Source organism: Marmota monax, unplaced genomic scaffold, assembly GCF_021218885.2.
Source record: "Marmota monax isolate L192 unplaced genomic scaffold, Marmota_monax_Labrador192_F-V1.1 WCK01_AAM20220418_F8-fsc00016, whole genome shotgun sequence".
In the NCBI taxonomy this organism is placed as follows: Eukaryota; Metazoa; Chordata; class Mammalia; order Rodentia; family Sciuridae; genus Marmota; species Marmota monax.
The window spans coordinates 781,710-799,782 of record NW_026695209.1 but is presented as its reverse complement, the minus strand read 5'-3'; the positions used below and the strand labels follow the sequence as shown (position 1 = coordinate 799,782).

Here is an 18,073-nt window from a genome sequence, read left to right as displayed (position 1 = left end):
ATCAGGTAAGTCCATAAAATGAAATAAATGTTCAAAAGCAAAAGCAAATGGCAATAGCTAGAGAGTAAGTAACTGTCTACTGAGAAATTCTAACAGCATCCTGTGTTACTGCTACAACTAATCAAAAAACCAGCGCCTGAGCCTCAGTCCCACTCTGGGCCGGCGCCCAGGCGCGTGCGCGTGCGCATGCGCGATCCTGACGCATGCGCAGAGGACGAAGGAGTGAAAGATGGCGGCGCAGGAATTTCCTACGCCGCTGCACGGGCACGCGGGTCGGGGCGCTTTCGGCGACGTGTACGAGCCCGCGGAAGACACGTTCCTGCTGCTGGACGCGCTCCAGGCGGCAGCAGCCGATTTGGCTGGGTGCGAGGAGGGAGAGGGCCCTAGCGGGAGAGGGCTTGGGTGTCCCGGAGGGGCCTCAGCGGCCAGGGAAAGGACTGTCGCCGGCCTCAACTGGTGGTGGCTTAGCCCGCCCTTCTGTGGATGATTGACAGCAGAGCGAGTGCCTTATATGAGTGTTTTCCTGTAGATGCGCGCAGCTAATGTGCAAGCAATTTATCTCTAAGCCAGGTATTGATCTTGGCTCCTGAGCTCCTTGTCGCTGTACCACGTTGTGATGTAATTATTCCTTCCAGCTGTTAGTCTGTTAATCTAAGAGCTTCGATAGATAGCACACTCAGAAACAACAAAATATTCCTGAAACGCTGATGTTGATGTTTGTTGGCGGGTGGGGGGGTTACCTAGCTCATAAAAGACACTTTTGGTGCAACAGAAGGGCACCAAAAAGAAGAAAGGTGGTGAAATACTGGGAGCACGAAGGAATTTGTAAACCCACTCTACATATTCTGTAATGACAGCTGTTAGCCACATGTGATTGTTGAACACTGGAAATGTGACTAATGCAAATGACACACTGAATTTCTCGTTTCATTGTAGAAAGTTGTTACATGGATTTAACAGTCTATAGAATCTACTCTTGATTTGTTCAAGTGTTTGCCATTAATTTTAAATTAATAAGAAAAAGAACTATTACCTGTAATTTTTTAATGAAAGGATTTGGGGTCATTAGATTTATTTAATGATCAAGACTTGAAGTGGTTTTCCTCAGGATGAAACAAACAGCTGTCAGCTTCAAAGGTCTATAACGAGTTTATCCCTCTTAAACGGGGTCATATTTTTTGCACATTTAGAATGTGCCAACTCTTAAAACTGATTTTTCATCATAGGTGAAACTTTTGGATATACTGGACTACAGAGTGGTACAGTTCTGTTTTATAGCTTGTCTTTTATTCTCAATATCTCAGAAAGTTTACAAGCACAAATTGTATTGCAAAATCTGCTATAAAAGGATCTGATTTTATTATAATCTTGGATATTTCTACTCTTGGAATTCTAATTATTGAGACCATGATAGTTGTTTTCAAAGAAAAGCCTGAAGATTCACAGACCTTAGTATAGCCCATTATTCTAGCCCATTAAAGGCATGTGTGGACTGGTTCCAAAGTCAGAGAATCATACTTTCTTGTTGGATAGTTGTTTGGGGAGTTAAGTGCTAGAAATTCCCTTAAATGCTATCAAGTCAACCTTTGTAACTGGGAATAATTGGTGCTTTGGATGCATGTATAAAATTGGGAACAAGGAAATAAGTTTAAAGAGGAAATGCAATAACATGAAGATGTTATTATATTTAGCAATGTTCTAAGACCAAATATTCAGATATATTACCATTTGAGCATTTAACTATACAAATGCAGAATTCCTTTGCTGCTCTACATCTCTACAAGTAGAATGGAGGACCTTTTTTCCCCTAGGATGTGCTGTTGAATTTATGAAGGTTAAGTACTTAAAAATTAGAGAGTAACTTCTTTCATGAATAAAGTTTGTAGTAATACCAACACTAATACTTTAGGAAATACTAACCCAGGAAATACTATCCCAGAAAGGGATGGCATCTTTCATATTAGTATTTCCAACCCTAAGTTAATACTCCATGAATTTTTGTAATGCTTTGTTGAAATTAAGAGCCATATGTTGTAATATGTATCTTTTGTGGATTACCATATGTTACACCCGCAAAACATTAGCAGTTTTGAGTTGCACAGTGTCAAAGCACAAAGTGATTGTCAGAAATTATAATTTATATTTCCATATATTTGCAGGGGAGCAATGATGTTGGAGAAATATAACTAGAATGAGAATTATTTTCTGTGAGGTGTATTTTAATACTACTGTACTAATATTTACTTTGTTGTATATTTTTTAGAGTGGAAATTTGCCTTGAAGTTGGGTCAGGGTCTGGTGTGGTATCTGCATTTCTAGCCTCTATGATAGGACCTCAGGCTTTGTACATGTACGTATATAATAATGTTCACCCAGATCTTACAGTAAGATTCACTGAGTGTGACTGCTTGAATGAAAAACTTTTATGTCTGTATCTGATTGTGTTTAAGAATAATAAGGACAAAGATTGCAAATTATGTTTCCCTAGGAATTCCAACTTTATATTCAAACAGTTCCTTATATCCCCAGTCCTTTTTATTTTTTATTTTGAGACAGGGTCTTGCTAATTTGCTGCTTGTGGCCTCAAATTTATGATCCTTCTGCCTCCACCCCACAAGTTGCTGAGATTAGACTTAAATGTTTTACATAGAAAATTTGAAAATATAGAAAAATAATGAAGAAAATAAGTCACCAAAAATTTTTACCCCATATCATCCAAGTGTGTTTTCATTTTTTTTATTTTCATTTTTTACTTAATATTGTATCATGAGCACTTCTGTATCAGAATTTTCTTAAATCATATTTTTGGTGGCTGCATAGTATTATAGTTAAATAAGTTTCTTCAGATGTGTATGCATATATGCTTATTATTCTGTTCTTATAAATTATATCAGTATAATCATCTTTTCATCAATCTAACCAATGTTTGTTCTTCTTTGCCATTATTAAAATATTCTAATTTTTTTCTACACCTGCTATATGTAGAATTCATTCCTTGAATTATTCAGTATCAGATTTGCCTCATGGACATAGGAAATAGTATTCTTTTTTTTTATTATTATTATTAGGTGCACTGATATCAACCCTGATGCAGCAGTTTGCACCCTGGAAACAGGACGCTGTAATAATGTCCAGATTCAACCAGTAATTACAGATTTGGTAAGCTGTTAATCCTTGTTCAATATCAATTTCCTTTTCAAATGAACTGAAGTCAAGCTAAGTGTGGTGGTGCACACCTGTAATCCCAGTTCAAAGCCAGCCTCAGCAATTTAGCAAGGCCTAAGCATCTTAGTGAGACCCTACCTCAAAATTAAAAATAAAAAGGGCTAGGGGTATAATTCTGGGTAAAGTATCTCTGAGTTCAATCCCTCTACCACCACCCAGTACCAAAAAATAAAAATTAAAAAAATCAAATAAATTAAAGTCACAATGTTTTACGTCAAAGAAACTTTAGTAATGAATTAACTCATGACCCACTAACACTAAGCAGTATAATTTATATAAATTCTTGGCTGATAGAATCCATCTTCTCCATATTTCAAAAGAAATTGATATTGGCTTGCATAAGTCAGGCATCATCTGTATCAGTGAACTAAATTCACATTAGTTTGAATTTTAAAAGTGGATAGCATCATGCACACTTGACTTCAGGAACTCAAATGATGTTACACGCATATTTTTCCTGGCTCTGAACTTTTCTCTGGTGGCTCTGTTCTTAGGTAGTTTTTCCCTTCATAGTAATAAAACATTTGCATGTCTGCATTATATTTCTCAGCAACTCCCCAACTAGAGAAACCCTTTATAGTCTGTTGTTTTAATGAAAGACCCAGAATGAGTGTTGGGTTATGTGCTTTTATCTCTTTCTCTGTATCCCAGGGGAATTGGAATAGTAGATTAATGGTTTAGAACTGGGTCATAGTCTCACTTCAAGAACTGGCTTGGATTAGACCCTACCTGAGCCACTTGGATTTAAAATGACAGAAGGTAGAGTTTCTCCAACAGCCAAGGAGATGTAATTTTAAAAAAGGTAGAATGGGTCCTAGGCAGGCAAAAGCAACAAATGACAGCTGTAGAACCATTGTTTTCTTTTAAGAAGTTAACATCAGGGGCTGGGGCTTAGCCCAGTGGTAGAACGCTTGGCTTGCAGGTGTGAGGCACTGTGTGTGATCCTTAACACCAAATAAAAATGAGTAAATGAATGAAGATATTATGTCCAAAAAAGAAGATGTTAACATCATGCACTCTTAAGTTGCAGTTAAGTTGATATTAAGACTTGGATAAATTTTAATTCATAAGTTTTTTTAGTTATAGACATGAAATGCCTTTTAATCAGCAAAAATCAATAGCACATCCCAGCTAGACATAAAAAATGCAAAATGCTTTCTGTGCTTCTTGACCTGTGTTATTAGTCTTACACTAATGATAATAGGTAGCTTTCTTGTTCTTCAAATTTACAATTGTTTTGCAGTCCAGAAGGAATTAAGCCAAAGACACAAATTTTTTTCAGATTGCTAGTGTTATTATTGCTAATAAAAACTACAGTATCAGAAAAGGAATATTAGGTGATTTACATTAGATTTACATTAGATCAATGTGATGATTTAATTTTTTAAAAATGTTTCCTTAGTGTATCCATAATTGATATGAAATATATGTTTTGATGGGGTTTTTTGTTGGTGTTTTTTTTTGTTGTTTGTTTGTGGTAAGGGTTTGAACCCAAGGCCACTCAACCACTGAGTGATATTCCTAGCTCTTTTTGTTTTTTAATTTTTTAAGTCAGAATTTTACTAAGTTGTCTTTGACTGGCCTAGAACTTGTTATCCTCCTGCCTTGGCCTCCTCAGTAGCTGGGGTATAATACCATACCTAGCTTAAATATGCTTTTGAAAGATCAGTGAAACTTCAGAGACAGAAGAAATTCAGAATATCTATATTTTTAAATAGACATGGGAATATTTTAAACAGGTTATATTTTTGGAAGCTACATGGTATTAACCATAAATTCAAAATTAAATTATTTGGATAATCCAGATTATCCAAATCCAAATCTAGAAGTCCCTTAGCTCTTTTAAGATTTAAACTTACTGGGTGTCCATGCCAGAATCAGTTCTCCAGTAACATTGACTCTAATACTAAATTTTTTTTTATTTATTCTTTTTAGTTATACATGACAGTACAAAATTTTTTTTCAATTTGAAAATATTTTTATTTTATTAATACAGAGCATTTTAACATATCATACATACATGGAATGTAACATCCCATATTTGTGGCTGAATATGATGTGGAGTTACACTGGTCATGTATTCATATATGAACATAGAAAAGTTATATGTCAGATTCATTCTACTGTCTTTCCCATTCCCATCCCTGTCCCCGTCCCCTAACTTTCTACCCCACCCACCCGCTTCGATCCGGTGAACCTCAACTCCTTCCTCCCCCATCTGTATATCAGAACATTTGACCTTTGGCTTTTGGGGGGACTGGCTTATTTCACTTAACATGATAGCACCAGTTCCATCCATTTACCTGCAAATGCCATAATTTCATTCTTTATGGCTTTATGGCACCTAGGATGCTTCCATAGCTTAGCTATTGTGAATTGAGCTGCTATAAGCATAGATGTGTCCACATCACTATAGTATGCTGATCTTAAGTCCTTTGGGTATATGCCAAGGAGTAGGATAACTGAGTCAAATGGTGGTTCCATTCCAGGTTTTCTAAGGAATCTCCATTCTGCTTTCCATAGTGGTTGTACCAATTTGTAGTTCCACCAGCAATGTATGAGTGTACTTTTTCCCCACATCCTCACCAACATTTATTGTTACTTGTATACTTGACAATTGCCATTTTGACTAGAATGAAATCTCAGTGTAGTTTTAATTTGCATTTCTCTAATTGCTAGAGATGTTGAACATTTTTTTCATGTATTTGTTGACCAGTCGTGATACTGAATATTCACTTATACAAAGCAATAAACAAGAGACTGGCCTAAGCATAGATGTTGTGATCAACTTATAAACCCTTTACAGAATTTATAAAGCGTTTTTCAGAACATGGGGCATAGATTTCCAGGTAAACTCATGGTTTTGGATTGCTGATTTACCTGTTTAAAAAGTACCACTTCCACTATATTTCATTTTTAGTTTTATAAAAGTCTTTAAAAGTGTGTATTACACTTTTCTTTATGTGCTTAAAACATACCAAACATATTTCACCTTTGACTCTTTAATATTGTCTGTGCTATGTATGGTGATGATTAAGGTCTATTCGGGTATATCTACCTTTACACTAAATAGCTATAGTCTGCCATATTAGTTGTTTTATTTTGTCATATTTCATTGCTACTTATTGACAAAACTTTTGTTTCTCCATTTTACTGTGTTTTATGCTAGAAAATCAAACAACCAATTTAGTTGAATTGTTACTTAGACCAAGAGTTAAGGAATTCTGAATGAGTGCCTCTCATATGAATAAATTCTATGAGTTTTGCTAGGAGGCCTATTTTGCTTATTTCCCAATTCTCAGAGATGTTTCCAGGCTGTGTTATTTAGCAAATTAAAAAGCTGAATATGAATGGGTAAGAGATAACTACAGTTTAGACTTTTTATCAAGTCCATAATGACTTATTTAAATTCATTTTAACTATAAGATTTCCTATTTTTAATATCAATTTTTCTCTTTATTTAAAATTCAGTTATTGCAGTGATTATAACAGCAGTACCTCAGGGGCTGTCATAAACAGTTGCAAAGCACATACTTTTCTAGTTTCATTACCCAGCATTTGTGGAAAATTGTATTGTGGAGTTCTTTACATTATGAGAAACTTAATTTCTTATGGGACTCAGAAAAGCTTTTGGTTACTTAAATGTATTTCCTCACACCAGTGCTGTTACTGGGGAAGACAACAGATTTCTCATCTTTTGACTGAAGACAAGACTACATCTGAATTACATCCAAAAACTGGTTATCTTTTCTCTTTTTAAATGAGAAAGAAAATTTACCTCTGTAAACATTTCTTCAAAAGTACAACTTAATATTCTCATTGAACAGCATAGTTAACAGACTTAATATGATAATTAAAATAGGATTGCCTGCATAAACCTGGATAAAATGAAAATTCAAAGATACTGTTTCATAGTAATATATGTAAGTAGCCCAGCAATATACCCAGTATTTAGGTGATAAGCCTGGGCATTAAGTGACTTTGAATTACAAGGTTTCTTTAATTCTCTTTCAACCATTCTGATCACATTAAGGAGAAGGTCTCAGTTTGGTGTTTTTCTTTAACACCTATTTAGCACTGACAAATGCCTTTTAAGGAAAAGAACAAGCCTGGGTTACTCTGAAACTGGCAACAGTAACTATAATTTAATAACATTTTGTTTGTATTGCATTTATTCTTGAGACATTTCTATTTCCAGAGAGTCCTATTGATTATCCATTTATAATAGTAAATGGTTAAGTCTCCTTTTACATTTAATTTATTGAACAAAATGGTATTTATTTAAAGAATGGTATTCAACAAATATAGTAGATATTTATGCAGATATGGGGACAATTATGAGAGGTTAATAAATAAAGTTTTGCATATTGTGAAGAAATAGCCTCAGAATCAATGAGTAAAGAGCTCTTCCATATATAGAGTTTTTACTCCACTATGTGTATGAAGGCACAACATGACATAATCAGTTATGATTTTTAAGTATTTAGTTGTTTAATTGAATAGAGGAATACTCTAAGTGGCACTTGGCTATTTCAGAAAAAACAAAATTTTAAAGAAAGTACTAAACATACTTTCTATAAAAAGGACACTTTTTCTTGTTCCATGGAAAATTATATCCACTATAAGGATTTTCAAAACACCAAAAGTTCATCTTCTTACATTTCTGAACCTCAGATGTGTTTTCTGTCATTCCATCAAATATTTCTCTTGGTTATAGGAAATACAGGTTTAAGTCAGTGGACATATTCTAAACTATTGTCCAAATCTATGCAGAATATCTGCTACAGAATTAGAGCTTGCCTTCTTCTTATTTCATTTTCTCAAAAGGAACCCAGAGTATAAACATGTGCTGTTGAGTAACAGAGGCTTTACTAAACATTTGTTCATTCTGATCATTGTTTTTAGTTAAGTGTATATAATCTTCATCTGAAAATGTAAAAATATTTGTTTCTATCTAAAAGTAAAGCCTTCTTACATTGCTTTTTTCCACAAACCTGGGAGAGTAGCATTTTTCTAATTATTTAAATCAGAATTCTGTTGTTGAATATATTTAGGTTAAAGGCTTATTACCAAGACTGAAGGAAAAAGTTGATCTTCTGGTGTTCAATCCCCCCTACGTTGTGACTCCACCTGAAGAGGTAAGACATGCAGCAAAATTTAGTTATGAATATTTTTGGCTATTCTGTTTCCAAAGTAAAATGAACATCATCTTACATCGGTCAGCTGCTGTAAATACAATGCTTTGATTTTATCCTAATTGTCAGTAATTGGATACTGTTATTAAATAGTAAAGGAATGAAAATACACATTATAATGTATATCCTTAAATTCTCCTCTAAATCATATTTTAAAATAGATACTTAAACTTCTTTTTTTTTTTTTTTGTGGTGCTGGTGGATTAAACCCAGGGCCTTGTGTATGCAAGGCAAGCACTCTGCCAACTGAGCTATATCCCCAGCCCAGTACTTAAGTTTATATTTTCATGTCTATATCTATCCTTTATCATGAATAACAAGTTTATGAAATAAAATAATTTTTATTATTTTTAATGAATAATAAATTCACATAGGAATTCCTTCTGAAAGTCTTTGCCTTCCTCCTTTTATAGGTATTACCAAAAAGCAGAAGTGGAGCAATTTCTCATTTTTAGTAGGGAAAATAATTGAAATGTATGATTTTTAATACCTTAATAATAAAGAGGTAAACCGTATTACCCTTTTTCCAGGAAGTTCAAGGCAGACAGTTTTATAATAGACTAAGACTAGTTTTTCTTTATTTTACTTATTTTTTTTGATTATTCTCTGGCAAAGCTGATAAACCAAAGTGAGTCAGCTTTTTCTTCCTGTGACCAAATGCCTGAGAAAATCAACTTAAAGAAGGATTTTCTTAGTATCAGAGGTTTCAGTCCATGGTCACTTAGCTCTGTTGCTTGTGGGCCTATGGTAAAGCAGAACATGGCAGTCCAGGTGTAGCAAGAGCTGCTCACATGACAGCTGGGAAGCAGAGAGAAAGAGAAATAAAAGGGGAACATAGTAGTAAGGACATGCCCCCAAGAACCCACTCCCTTCAACTAGGTCCTTCTCCTGTAGTTTCTACCATGTCAAAATAATGCCATCAAATTATTAATCTGTCAATGGGTCAATCCATTGATGGGGTCTGAACCCTCATGATCCAATCACTTCCCAAAAGCCCCACCTCTGAACATTATTGAATAGAAGATCACACCTTCAACTCATGAGCCATTGGAGAACACTTCATATCCAAACTCTAATAATCCTAACCCATATTGTGACATAGTGACAAAGAGACTGGCCCTGCAGGGGCTAGCCGCAGACCATCTTACCTCCTGAAACATCAAGAGGCTGTGTTCCTCCAAAATAAGGGAATAAATAGAGGAAGAGAAAGACATGGGTCCCAGAAGAGGAGGTAGTTGAGCCCAGGAGAAATCAAAGGAATACCAGCACAGAGAAGTCCCCAAGAGGAAAGAGTTGACAGAAAACAGAGGAACTGGTAAATTTCCTAAAATGATGAGCTTTGTGGAAAATTATAGTGAAAGGAATGTGTCATAGATGTGAAAAGAGTCAGATTTAGATTCAAAGAAAATTATGCAAATAGACACAGTGAATAATAACAAAAAAACTAAATAACATATTACACAGCCATTAAAATAGTAAATTAGAACTACACCAGATGAAAAGAGGAGGTTTCCATAAGATATTATTGGGTAAGAAAAGCAAGATACAGGTGAGAATATAGAATATGATTCTTTTCTTGTAAAATATAATTTAAAAAATCCCTGTTACACATAAAAGATAAGGGAGGAAACAACAAGCAAAGCAGCAAGGGAAAGTACAGCTATTTTAAAAGGAGGTATATGAACACATTTTTCTTCTTTGTAAAATTATATATGCATTTGGTTATAGATATAAAATAATTATTTTTAAAGGAGTAGTATGTGCCATATTAAATGAATATAAACAGAAGTATGACTATATGTAAATATTTTAAATTAAAATATGGACAAAGGCTATAGAAGGAAATAGAAAACAGTTGTGTCAAGGTTGAAGTAATTTTTGACTAGCTTTTTAAAATATTCTTTGATTTTGAAAACAATATACAGTGGTAAGGATCTAAAGATTTCTAATACTAAAACTTTCATGTAGTTTGTTATAGTTTGGATAAAGAAGTGCCCTCCAATCACTCATGTGTTGAAGGCTTGGTTCCCAGTATAGCAGTGTTCAGAGATGGGGCTTTTGGAAGATGATTGGATCACGAGGTCTAACCTTCTGAGTGAATTAATCCATTTTATAGATTAAAATATGAATAGGCTATTGGAAGTGATGGAATCTGCAAGAAGTGAGAGGAAGAAGTTTGGGGAGTGGGACGTTCCCTGGAAGGGTATTTCTTGTGCCCAGGCCTTTCCTTTCTGTCTCTCTCTTCTTCCTGGCAGCTAGGCACTGAGCAGCTTTTATCTACCACATCCTTTGCCATATTCTGCCTCACCTCAGACCCAGAGCCAGGGAGCCAGCTGACCATGGACTGAATCCTTTAAAACTATAAGCCAAAATAAATTTTTCCTATTTTGTTTTTCTCAGGTATTTATCACAGCAACAAAAAACTAATTAACACAGAGTTTCTTTCTAGAATATCATTAGATTTTTAGAGGAAAAAATACTTAAGTGTGCCTTTATAAAATAAATGGGTTCCTAAAAAGGTTTGTACATTTCATACAATAGTAGCATAGGAAAGGTCCATATGCATTGGGACATTTTGAAATTGTGTCTGTACACAGTATATCTCTTAAAATACAAGCTCTCCCTTCAGGTTTCTCTTAAAATACAAGCTTTCCCTTCAGGTTTCTAAGAATTCTTCTATGTTAAGTATAAGAATTACCATTTCTCTCATTTTATCATATTATTACTAAGTACTTAGTATGTGTAAAGCAATGTCTCTCGAAATTATTTATTCTTATAGTGGATAAAAGTATTTTTTTGGTGCTAGGAATTGAAACCAGGGACTTGTGCACGCTAGGCAAGCATTGTACCACTGAACTACATCCCCAGCCTTAAAAATATTTTAATAATTTCTTCTATTTGTACTGATGAAACTAGTATTTTTCTAATTTTAAAGATAGGGAAGAAAGTAATTCACAAAGAAAATTACCACCTTGCCTAACTTCACACAAAATAGGAAACTGAAATCTAGATTCAACTTCACTTCCTGTTTGCCAGCAGTAAAATACAAAATATAGACTTGTTTGATGATGTTACCTGTCAAACAGATTCACTTTGTTATCTAATTAAAGTCTTGAGTCGATAAAAAAAATTCTACTTTGCCACAGGTGGGAAGTCATGGAATAGCAGCAGCTTGGGCTGGTGGCAGAAATGGCCGAGAAGTTATGGACAGATTCTTTCCACTAGCATCAGACCTCCTTTCCCCAAGAGGATTATTCTATTTAGTTACCATAAAAGAAAACAATCCAGGTAATACATACCAGCTTACTAACTATTTGCTTTGCTGGAAACAAAAATTTATAACATAGAAGACTGTAATTTATAAAGTAACATAGGATATTAATGAATTTAATCATTAATTAAACAAATTAATGTTGAAAGAGGAGAGATTTTTAAGAAGTAAACTTTTCAAGTTTTAAAAAAGTATAATTTTATTTGGGAGAGTGAAATTCTTCTCCTACTCATTAGCTAATATTTGAATACAAAAACCTCTGATTTCTCCTTTTTACCCTCAACATTGTGAATTTTTTCTCTACCCTCTAGTCTTCAAGTCATCGACAGTTCTGCCATATACTCTTTTTTCCTTTTTTTTTTTTGGTTCCGGGGATTGAACTCAGAGACACTCAACCACTGAGCCACATCCCCAGCCCTATTTTGTATTTTATTTAGAGACAGGGTCTCACTGAGTTGCTTAGCACCTCACCATTGCTGAGGCTGGCTTTGAACTCATGATCCACCTGTCTCAGCCTCCCGAGCTAGTGGGATTATAGGCATGTACCACACCCCCAGCCCATATACCCTTCAGTTCATCTGAAATTTTATACTCAAAGTTGTTTTACTATATGGATGTTTATAGCTTGGTTTTCAGATTACTTTATAACTAAATTGCTTCATCTATTTTCTCTTTTTCTGAATATCCCAGTTTGATTTTAATCTTATGTCTTATATCCTTAGTCCCTCAAATCACATTAAGATTACTAGCTTTATTTAGTTTTTGTGTTTCCATTTTCTTAGTTTACTTTTTTCAGTCTTATTTATTTATGAAAGGAAGGCTTCCCTTTTTTTTAAATACATTTAAAGAAATAAGTTACTTTTATTCTTACTAGCCAATATCACTATTCAATTTGCCCATACGTTTGCTGACCATTTTCATCCAAAGGGAAGGATATATGGCAGATTGCAGCCACACAACTGAAAAATTGGTTGCTTGCTATAGTAACAAGTTTAGTTAATGTTTGGTTTATTAATTAATGTGGTTAATTAATGTTTCCAAAGTAGACTACTACTGCTATCAAGCTGTTCAATCTGATTAGAAAGTACCAAGTGATCTGAAGTCCCAAGTTCACTTTAATAGACATTTATTTGGAATACATGTTTTATCAGATGAATATAATTTGTAAATATTCTGTATTTATATTATTAAACTGTTTAGTGACCATATACATCACCAAATTATTTAATTGGAGTTTACCTTTTTTTTTTTTTAACCCATTTTAGAAGACATTTTGAAAACATTGAAGACAAAAGGCCTGCAAGGGACCACTGTACTTACCAGACAGGCAGGCCAAGAAAACCTTTCCATCCTCAAATTCACCAAGTCCTGATATATCAAGAGCTACCAGAAGTATGCTGAGAGATACTGTGAACTGAATGTATTTTGAAACTGAAGTCATTCCTTGGTTAAGAAATCTTATCAGAAATTTGTCATTAAAAAAAAAAAAAAAAAGAGGTGGAAAGATAGGGCATTCTCTTTTACCAGGGAATCAACTTTACAGAAGTATTTATACATGTGCAGTTAAGTATGTATATTTGTAATTTGCATTTTATATGTAAAGGTTATATTTAATTACATGTAAATGTATATTCATTTCAGCATTGGTTCTACTAGCAAAACAGTGGAATCAACCTAAATGTCCATCAGGAAGGTGATTGGTTAAAATAAATTACAGTCTATCTATTTCACTGAACATGCAACCATGTAACATGACTCATGTCTATATATACTAAACAGAAGATGTCCATGTTGTCCTATTAGAATGAGAAGAGCAAGCCATAGAACAGCTTTATCCTACCTGTATATGAAGAAACCACTTCTATTTTGGGTTGGTATTTGCATTTTCACAATAATAATGTTGGTTAAAATTATGATAAACCATAGCCATTTCCCAAAGGGTTGCAGCTGGTGTAGCAGATGTGGTTTTATTGCTGGAGCAAATTAACACATTACTTGGTACCTGCTACACAATGTTGATCTGGAAAATGCCTTATTCACCATACCTATCCATAAAAGCCCACCAGAGGTAGTTTGCTTTCAGCCAACAGGGCCAGCTATACACCTTCACTGTCCTACCTTGGGTATTATCTACTCTCCAGCCTTATGTCATAATTTAGTTTTCAGGGATATCAATCACCTTCCCTATCCACAAGATACTATACTAATTGCATTGATGACATGATACTGACTGAACCAAGTGATCAAGAAATAGTAAATGCAATAGACTTACCAGTAAAATAAGGTAGGAAATCTAAATACACTTCAGGGACCTTCCACCTCAGTGAAATTAATAGGATCCAATGGTTTGGGGCATTTTAAAACATCCCTTTTAATGTGAGGGATAAATTGTTGCATTAAATGTGCCTACAACCAATAAAGAGATATAACATTTAGTGGATCTTATTGTTATTTGGAGGCAACAAATGCTTATTTGGGTGTGTTACTCCAGCTCATTTACCAAGTGACCAAAAAGTTATCAGTTTTGAGTTGGGACCAGAATAAGAAAAGGCTTTGTAATTTGTTCAGGCTGCATACAAGCTGCTCTGCCAGTTAGGCCTTGTGATCTAGCAGATCTAGTGGTGGAGTGTCATTGTCAGATAGGAATGCTGTACAAAGCCTTTGGCAGGCCCCTACAGGTGAGTTCCAGTTTCAGGCCTGTAAGACTGAAACCGGTAATTTTGTAGCAAGACTGGTCATGCCATAAATAACTTGTTTTAAGAGAGAGCTCTTGGCCTGCTACTGGGAACTGAGCTGCCCACCAAACCGAGGCATGTACAGCAACACTCCATCATCAAATGGAAGTGACATACCCATGATTAGACTGAGTAGATCCTGAAGGCTGAAGAAAGTTACATGAAGATGTATTCAAATGGCCCATTTTCCTCACTCCTGCCTTCTCTCTCCCTACCTGCTCCTATGGGCAACTCCCTGTGATTTGCTGACAGAGGAAACTACTAGGGCCTGGCTTACAGATGGTTCTGCAGGCACTACCCCAAATTGGTCAGCTGGAGAACTATAACCTCTCTCTACAACATCCCTGAAAAACATCTGGTGAAGGGCTATCCTTCCAGTGAAGCTTGGAGTAATGCACCAGGCTGTTGGCTTTGCTTGGAAGAGGAAATGGCCACATATACAATTATATTTCATAGCTGTGACCCTTAGTTTGGCTGGAGGGTCCAGAATTGGAAAGGGCCATGATTAGAAATTGGTGGCAAAGATATCTGGGGAAGAGGTATGTGAATACATCTCTTAATAGGCAAAAGACATGAAAATATTTGTGTCCCATGTAAATGCTCACAAAAGCAGAGGAAGACTAATGATAAAGTGAATAGAATACCCATTCTGTGGCTAGCTTTTGTCCTCTTTTCCAAGGCCCTGATTTCACCCGCTGTGATCGTGAACAAGTGGCTGTGATGCAGGGATTGAAGTTAAGCATGAGTTCAGCAACACGGACTTCCACTCACCAAGGCTGACCTGTCTGTCCAAGACTACTTCTGAGCAAAAATTCAACACTGAGCCTCCTATAAGGCACCATTCCCTGTGGTGATCAGACAGCTTTCTGGTGGTAGATTGATTACACTGATTCACTTCCATCATGAAAAGGACAGCATTTTTTCTTTACTGGAAAAAAATGATACTCTGGATATGGATTTGCCTTCCCTGCATGCTATTCATCCTTGGACTTACAAAATGCCTCATGTACCACCATGGTATTCCAGATTTGTGAAAACTATGCATTCTCATCAGTAAATCTAAACTTAAAATGTCTGTTAATTTGATAAAAAAATTGCAATAATAATAAAAGGCAACATAATAAACAGAAAAGGGTAGGATGAGGGAGGCAGAGAGAGGGGCTGGGGGAAAGAAGATGCCCATTTAGACCTTAAAGGTACTGGTACATTCCAGTTTTCATGTTGGGCAGAAGATCCTGCTGTGTTTTACTATTTAAAATACACCTGAAAAAAAAATATTTTTTAACATGCCTGAATAGGACCATGATTTTGAGCCTGTTAGTCTCATGCACAGAAGTTCACCTGGCAGGTGTAAACTGGAATAGTAGAGAGGCCCTTATATGTGAACAATTACATGCAGTATTTAAAGCCTGTAATATTAATCAGTGATCAACCCATCCTAGCAGAGTCCAAGTTCTGAACTAGTTGATTTTAAGAAAAGTATAGTTGCTTTCAAGTGCCTACATCACAGATTACACTCATAAGAAACAGTGAGTGTAGCTATTGTATGCTTGTCCCTTCCCAAAACTCAGAATCCTGTAATTGTAGGATCTTGTGATTCTTCCTATTCCCCCTTGCATCAAAATGTAAAATAGGGTAGGGCTATGGCTTAGTGATAGAGCACTTGCCTAGCACCACAAAATAAAATTAACTGTACAGTGTTTTTAAAGGAAGTCCTAGAGAGAAAAAGGAGAGGGAGAGCATGAGCAGAGTTGACAATTTGGGTCAGGGGATACAGCTTAGTGGTAGAGTGCTTCCCTGGTATACATGAGTTCTGTTTCCAGGACCACCAACACACACACACACGCACACACAAATACCAACAGTGTTAATATTATGTTAACAGATAATATGATAGTTTTGCAAAGAAAACTACAAGAATACATAGATAAAAATATGAGCAAGAATGACAGTTTAGGAAAGTGGTTGTAACAACAATATTCAAAAATCATGTGTATTTTTATGACACCAATATAGTTGAACTGTAAACCCAAGAAAAGGTTAATTCTTTCCCAAAATAATTGTATCAAGCAAGAATAACCTTAATAATAAAACCAGATAAGGATCATGTAAGAAAAGAAAATTATAGGACAATTACATCAACATGGAAGAAAAAAGTATGTAATAATACCACTTATAATAGCACAAACAAGACATTGTGGAATAAATCTAGCATGAACAAAACTAATATGCATAAATATTTAAAATTTGACTAAAGGGTATTTTAAGATCTGAATAGACAGAGACTTATTCCATGTTAATGAGTAGGAAGACTCAGTATCATGAACACACCAATACAGTACAATTCCAGCCTAAATCCCAAAAGGGCTTTTCATGGAACAAGAACAAATGGCCAAGAACATATAAGATACTCCAAAATAATAAGTGAAAGAAAAAAAAATAAGTGAAAGAGCTTGAACTAGTTAAATGTCCAATATATATTATTAAACAACAGCAACTGATAGTTTTATATTGGCCTAGAGAAAAACATAATAATAATAAATAAATATGTACATATATGGAAACACATCTGAGACAGCAGATCAAATAGAATATTCTCTAACTAGTACAGGTACAAGTAATTTTAGATACATATGTGTATATATATCTCTCTCACACACACATGTATATATGAGTGTGTGAGAGAGAAAGAGAATGAGTCAGCTTTTTCATAACTGGACAAAATACCTGAAGAAAAAAATCTTACAGGAGGAAAGATTTATTTTAGCTCATAGTTTCAAAGGTTGCAGCCCATGGTTGGCTGGCTCCATTCATTCTAAGCATGGGGAGCAGATCATCTTGCTGGTACACCTCATTGTAGCCTGGAAGCAGAGAGAATGTGAGCAAAGGGACTCAAACAAGATATACCCCTCCAGGGCATACCCCCAGTGACCCACTTCCTCTAACTAGATCCCACCTCCTACAGTTTCTATGATCCTTCAATGCCATCAAATTATATATCCCTCACTGGATTGATTCACTGATGAGGTCAAAGCCCTTATGATCCAATCACTTCCCCACATCCCCACCTCTGAACATTGCTGCATTGGGGGCCATGCCTTTAATACATAAACCTTTGAGGGCATTCTAGATCCAACTTTAAAAAAAATACACATATTGAAAATGAAATTGGATTTCTACCTCACTTCATATACAAATGCCTACTAAAATGGATTAAGGAGTAAATAAGAAAGGCTGAATTTTAAGTTTTGTAAGAAACATAGGAAAATGTTTATGACTACATGGAAGAAAGTATTTCTTTCTTTAATATTTTTATTAGTTGTTCATGGACCTTTATTTTATTTGCTTATTTATATGCAGTATTCAGAATCAAACCCAGTGCCTCATACGTGCTAGACAAGCACTCTACCACAACCCCAGCTCTCCGGAAGAAAGTATTTCTATAAAACAAACAATAACAAAAAGCACAGGCCCTAATGGAAAAGATCAATAAATCCAGCTACGTTAAAATGAAACAGTTTTGTCTTCTCTGATGTGAGGATGCTGATCCATAATGGGGATGTCGGGGAGCATGGGAGGAATGGAGGAAGACAAGAATGTGACTCCAATTTGTGTACAACCAGAAACATGAAAACTTGTGCTTTACA

The 18,073-nt window shown here is 35.3% G+C and overlaps 1 protein-coding gene across 2 annotated transcripts; it reads left to right on the top strand.

Annotated features, from left to right (window-relative positions):
• Positions 1 to 221: 221 nt before the first annotated feature.
• N6amt1 (N-6 adenine-specific DNA methyltransferase 1) lies at positions 222 to 15,501 on the top strand. 2 transcript variants are annotated; one of them, XR_006848909.2, is made up of 7 exons: positions 222 to 363; positions 2,264 to 2,350; positions 3,069 to 3,159; positions 8,280 to 8,363; positions 11,567 to 11,708; positions 12,957 to 13,561; positions 15,106 to 15,501. XR_006848909.2 is itself a non-coding variant. In XM_046430552.2 (6 exons), exons 1-6 carry the CDS (start codon positions 230 to 232, stop codon positions 13,061 to 13,063), a joined length of 645 nt encoding a protein of 214 aa, XP_046286508.1. In that variant the 5' UTR covers positions 222 to 229; the 3' UTR covers positions 13,064 to 15,501. The 2 variants fall into 2 exon arrangements, 1 of the variants encoding a protein (XP_046286508.1); XM_046430552.2 differs by having other exon boundaries at positions 12,957 to 15,501.
• The last annotated feature ends 2,572 nt before the right edge of the window (positions 15,502 to 18,073 follow it).

Coding starts and splice junctions, on each gene's coding strand:
- N6amt1 (XM_046430552.2), top strand. CDS start 230: ATGGCGGCGCAGGAATTTCCTACGCCGCTGCACGGGCACGCGGGTCGG. Junction 2,351..3,068: donor GGACCTCAGGCTTTGTACAT/GTACGTATATAA, acceptor TATTATTATTAG/GTGCACTGATATCAACCCTG. Junction 3,160..8,279: donor AACCAGTAATTACAGATTTG/GTAAGCTGTTAA, acceptor GAATATATTTAG/GTTAAAGGCTTATTACCAAG.